General features: G+C 41.1%; 1 protein-coding gene across 5 annotated transcripts in view; it reads right to left on the bottom strand.

The window, feature by feature from the left end:
- PTPRB (protein tyrosine phosphatase receptor type B) overlaps positions 1-6,000 on the bottom strand; it is a 122,371-nt gene that overhangs the window by 87,358 nt on the left and 29,013 nt on the right. For 3 of the 5 annotated variants that reach the window (XM_017509298.2, XM_037731614.1, XM_017509297.2), the window contains exon 4: positions 3,717-3,990. In XM_017509298.2, coding sequence (XP_017364787.1) covers positions 3,717-3,990 — 274 coding nt within the window. Of the gene's footprint in view, positions 1-3,716; positions 3,991-4,416; positions 5,027-6,000 lie in introns of those variants that run through there. The other 2 variants (XM_017509302.2, XM_017509301.2) reach the window with 2 other exon arrangements.

Below are 6,000 nucleotides of genomic sequence, written 5' to 3' on the forward strand. Positions count from 1 at the left end.
AAAGTGCTGGGATTACAGGCTTGAGCCACCACGCCCGGCCAATAATTAAAATTATTTGAGAGCTTTTGTTTTTCTAGGCTTATCAATAAGTAGCTGAAACTGACTTCACAAGAGGGAAAATGATGCTAAAATATTATTTCTATAGGTAAAGTTACCTATCATTACACCACTTCCCTGGGCTTTATAAATTACCCATAATCCAATGAGAATAGACCATATTTTTAGTATACGTACGTTCTCTCACTAAAATATTGATTTTATTCAATCACATCTGCATACTTATCTGTATCTACATATTAGCATCTATCTGTCTGTCTGTCTATCTATCAATCATCTATTCATCATCCATGCCCAGATTCACCATTCATCCATCTTTCCATTCGGCCATCTATCCATCCATTTAATCAGTATTTACGGAACACCTGCCATGTATTAGATGCCATTTAAGTACTTACACCTACCTCTTATTGCCAGACAAATAAATGCCCCCTAAAATTTTCAAAAGAAAACTATAGAGTAGAAGTCACAAATTCACATCTCTTTAGAATGCATTCAGGTAAGGAAATAAATGAAGTGCTATTCCAGTGAATTGGTATGTAAAAGGAGAAGTCACAAGTCAGCTCTAGAGAGTTCTAAGCACAGTTTTGCCAAATCTTCCAAAAATTTAAGAAAATCCATACATTTGGGTTTTAATGTGAATTTTCCATTTTTAATGCTGGTGAAATAATCTGGATTTTTTCACAAACACTATATGAGCCAAACACAACATAGCAATTATTTAGATACCTAGATATCTCCAGAGGCTACCAGTTTGCAACCTCTGCTCTAGATTGTGAGTACAGTCCTGCAAAGCGCCAAGTTTAAGAAGAGCTCTAAAAGAGGTAAAAAAAAAAAAAAAATGCCAACCAGTCCACATCTGGTATGTTATGTTCACTGTCTCACTTCTGGTTAGTTCACAGTAAATAGTTTGGCTTTCAAAGGATATTCTTGTTGCATTGACCATTTAATAACCAAACAAACCTAATTATTGCCAAATATCTTGTCCTCTATGGTTACAAATGCATGGTGTACATGAGGCAGAGTAATGTCCTCATCCAGAAAAGATGAGATAAAGCTCTGTTGCCACTTTCATCATAACCTTCTCTCACCTCTGCACAAGTCTACAAGGTCAGGAACCATTTTTGTTTGCCATCTTGATAAGCTTAGCCATCACTATTTGGCATAGTCTCCTGCAGTATTGTGTTTGATACCTATGTGCTGAACTGGGTTTAAATCCATTATGTTCTTCAATTCTGGTTTTAAATCTGGAATGGAAAATGACTACTGCTGAAATAGTGCCCATTTAATTAATTTTTTTATCCCTCAGGTCATGTCTATATGACATAAAAATAACGAGCTATTTTAGAGAGTTTATTAGGCAAAATAATCAGGTAAGTCACACTTGGAATGATATAGAGATCATCTAAGCAAATACTATACCTCTGTCCAAATCATGTCTTGCTCTCATTCTATTTTGTTTTAGACTGGTAAGACAGGCACAATAGAATAAGTAAAGCACAGGTATTTTCAATGACTTTTTTGTTTGAAGTTCTGCCTCAGTCTGAATATCATACTAGTTGGCATTGCTTTAATAACAGTAAAATATGATTTATGCATCTCATCTCCATAGCTCAGCAATCAACATAGAGGAATACTAGTACTTTGTTTTAACTAAGTGAATAATTCACGTATGTCCTTAAGATGTGGAAAGAACTACTGACAAATAAATAACCAACTAAAACATTCCTCCCTGAAACAATTTTTAAAGTATCTTAATTTAAAAAGTAATTTTAAACAACCACCATGGAAATAAGTGTGAGCAATTTATCATTATGCAAATACCACCTGCAACGTTCATGTTTCACATTTATCATGAAACTCAAGATTTGTAGACAAGTATAAGTAAAGGGTGTCTCTTTAAGAAAAACGGTGAGAACCCGGAATGTTAGCACACTGTGGATGCTGATGAAGTCCTGTTTTACTCAACATGGTCAATAAAATGCAAGTATTTCTTATAGTTCAGAAATGCCTCTGGACTTGAAACACCTATTGCATAATTAAACTCAAAGCCTATTCTAACTGGTAACATCCACAGTGAATCCTTTTCCATTCCTGTTTTTCCAAAAAGTAAATCCTCCGGGTTAAACAACCAGATTCTGGCTTCTTAATGGTCTTTCTTCATCTTTTCTACAACAAACTTCTGAAGCTCAACCTGATTTTACAAATTGTTCTGCTCCGTTGAACACACACACTAGTTGACCAGATGCCTTTTCAAACATAATTAACACATCTGTAAGTTCTATGTTATATATTTCACAGTATTAGCACTATAAGCATGTATAAGAGCTATCCTTTAATATTAGGAAACCAACAATATTTGAATTAAAAACCCGAAACTTTTGTAAAACATTCTAATTATGTGGTCGATTTCAGGCTGTCTGATTCCATATTACAAACCACCAGATTCTCACAAATGATTTCTCTTTGCAGAAGAAGAGAGAAGTTGCTGCAAATATCAGATATTATCTAAAAGCTTAATCTGAAATAAGTTAAGTGATGTAATTGGGGATTTTGATATTTTTCTTTGAAAAAATAAGAGAATTAATATCTAGTTGACTTGTTACATGAGTCTAGTTAAGTTCTCTGAAACTGCTGCACCTGCCTTTAGAACTGAGAGTTCTCACGTCTCTTTGAAGAACTGTAGCGAAAGAAATGATCCTGTTTCAGGTTGAAATGTGAGAGAATAGTAAGGACAACACATTTCTAAATTTGACTTTCAGAATTTTTAACTTAAATGTGAATTTCTGGACGAAAGTAAGAATTTACTGTTGCAACAAATAGAGATAATGTAGACTAATGAAGTCAGAAAACATCAAAATTGTTAAAGAATTTAGAGCACATCTGAGGGTAGCCCTGAGGATTAAATGAGGTAATGTGCATGACAGTCCATACCTAAGTGTTGAGCACTTGGTAAGAATTTGGACTTGAATGACCTAATCTAACACTACAATTTTACAGATAAGAAAACTGAGGCAAGAAAGGCAAACTCTGAACATATACACATGGAAGGATTGGGCAAAAGTGTAATGGAAATAATTGGTGTAAAGTAATAAAAGTATGCTCTCTGATATTATGCTGTTTTAGTTATTACTCAAGAGATACAAAACAGTTTTCATATCATCTTTTCAAGGGACTTTTCTAATTTTCCCCTATGAATGGCTCCATTATATTCTTGAAGATTTTATGTATGGTTCTAAAAATAAAACTAAGTTGAGGAAAGGCATATCCCTAATATTGTACTTACATTATTTATTCTAAAAACATTTACTTAAACTTACTCCAGGGTTTGACAATTTAATGCAATGGAAGCTCGAACCACATCAGTTTAACAAATTCCCTCCACAGCCCAAAGTTTCTCTTTGCTGACCGCCCTGCACCCTATCCCAACCCATTCAGTGGCTAGTTGGCTGTTTTCAGCACTAAGGGAGTCTCTGAAAGTCCACCAAGCTGCTTCTGGCTAGATCTGAGGAAACCAGGCATTTCTGTCAATATTTATCTTCACAGGTATTTTTACCTTCATTTTTTGTATGCCTGGAACTCAAATGAAACACCAGCTTGTAAAGGCAGGGCCCAACCCGGAGTGGCTTGGCCATCCAACTGCACCTGCCATCCTTTACCTGTTTGCAAGTCCACAGCTCTCTCTTCTCCATCCAGAGAAACAATCCTGAAGTTATAGATGGTTCCTGCTTGTAAATCATGAAGGTTACATCCATATGTGGTGTTGTCTATCCGAAAGGGATGGCACCACGTGCCCCCCAGGGTGTCACTGCTATAGATGAGGCTAAAGTTACAGGGTGGCCTCAAAATTCTCCACTGGATAGACACGGAATGGCTGGAGACCTTGGACTCCACCAGGGTGAAGTTACATCTCTCTGGCTCCGCCAGTCCAGTCTGCAAAGGAATCAGACACAACAGTTTAAATCCACCGTCTGGATTGCCCACGGACGTGTCCCCAGCAAGCTCCTCAAGCCACCCTTTCCTTTCTACTTATCCTTTGTCCCTAGCCTCAGCCAGTCCTTTTGCCCTCTGGCCGGAGAAGAGGCTTGCAGGGGAGGTGAATGACAACTTTCTCCCTAGCTGTTGTCCCTTGAGAGCGGCTGGAGAGAGATGGTAGCATTTTTTGCTTTGACAGCAGGATAAGCTGTCAAAGTTGTCATTCTGGGTTGGGGGCTCGGCAGAGGATCATTCTTCCCAAGGCAGAAGATGAAATTTTGCCAGCTCCCTCTTCAAAGCACAACCGGAGAGAAAGTGGAGTGGGGACGTGGTTTTCGGCGGGGAGGGGGTGCATCAGCTCTGACCCCTTCTAGGGCCACTCACCCGCAGCAAGCTAAAGGCGATCCACATGGCCAGCCCGGCTCCATGGCTCAGCATTGCGCTCAGTAGTTAGGACCCAGACAAGATCGAGGGGGCAGGACGTGGGGCGGCCCGAAGGCCGGGGAGGAGGTCACCTGTTGCGCGCGTTTAGCGCGCTTCCCTCGGGGCTGGAGATGCGCAGGGGCCACTGCGGCCACCGCTGCTGCTGCTGCTCCTGCCGCCCCGGGCAGGCTGCGGACGCGAGAAGCGGCGGGGGCAGGCAGCGCGCCGCCCTTCCCACGCTGCCATTCTGACCCGCGCTGCCTCGCCCCAGCCCCGTCCGCTGACTTCCGCAATCAAAAGGCAATTTCCTCGTCTCCCGGCAAAGGAACAATGTGCCGGCAAGGGAGGGAGCCCCGAGGAGCCAAAGCCTGAGGCTGCCAAGGGGCCTGAGGTTGGCCAAGCTGCCCCCGCTGCCCCGCGCCGCCACCTTCCCGGCCAGGGGTCCCGTCCGGCTCCTCGGGGCTCTGCCTCCTCCTCCTCCTCCTGGACTCTCCTTTCTCCCCACTCTGTGTTCCTCGACCCAGTCGTCTTAGCCACAATTAGTGCTTGCTCCCTCTCACTTTCCAGGCTCCCACCCCCGCCCCCTTCCTCCCTCCACACCCAGCGTCTCCCCTCCCTATCTTCCTTCCTATCTTCCTCATCTGCTTTCTCCAGCACCTCTTTTCCCAGGATTAAACTTGACCTCGGCACATTTTCCCAGGTCACCAGCACTCTCTCCTGAAGCCTTTTATTAGAGTGCTTTGCCCTTCTCACTTCAAAGCATTCATTTGTCCTGGTGGCATCCCGACACCAGCAAGAGAAAAAGATCCCCAAAGCGTTGTGAACTTGACCATTCTTTCTCCCAATCACTTTCCCTTTTCTCTCGCATAGGTTTGTATCCTCCCTAAGTCATACGGAAATAGTGCCAAGGACAAATGTAATCACTATTAAATGTTCAACCCACAGTGAACAGTTTTATCACTGACCATCCGGTAATTAGAGCCATTTCATCCCTAATGGTCCAACCAAGAGAAGAAAGCCATATAAACTCTCATTTGTGGAAACTACTATTGATAGTCAGCTCTCCACAAGTTTACAAAGAAAAATGGCATTTATTCAGTGTTCAGCTCTAACTGTATGCCCTTTAGCAACTACTTCAGTACCCAAATGATTATCTGAAAACTGATTTTAGAAAAAAGCTCCCAATAACTAAGGAGCATTTAATTGTACACAAGCGATTTTAGAAAAATATTTCAACAAGTCTTATAATTTTTTATTGATTTTTTTGGAGCACCATCCCTGACAACTGCCAAAAGAAATGAGATTCCACATTCTAATTTTCACCTCAGTGGGAAGCATGGCATATTCGTTTCTTTTTCAAATAGGCTATATATAAAGCTATGTTATTGTCTACTGTATCTACTGTGTCGACTTTGAGGAAAACTAAAACAAAAAAAAGTGAAAAGTGTTTCAATTCTTTTGTTATTTATTTATTTTGAGTCAGAGTCTCACTCTGTCACCCAAGTTGGAGTACAGTGGTGTGATCTCAGCTCACTGCAACCTCTG

Source organism: Cebus imitator, unplaced genomic scaffold (assembly GCF_001604975.1).
Source record: "Cebus imitator isolate Cc_AM_T3 unplaced genomic scaffold, Cebus_imitator-1.0 Scaffold414, whole genome shotgun sequence".
Taxonomy (NCBI): domain Eukaryota; kingdom Metazoa; phylum Chordata; class Mammalia; order Primates; family Cebidae; genus Cebus; species Cebus imitator.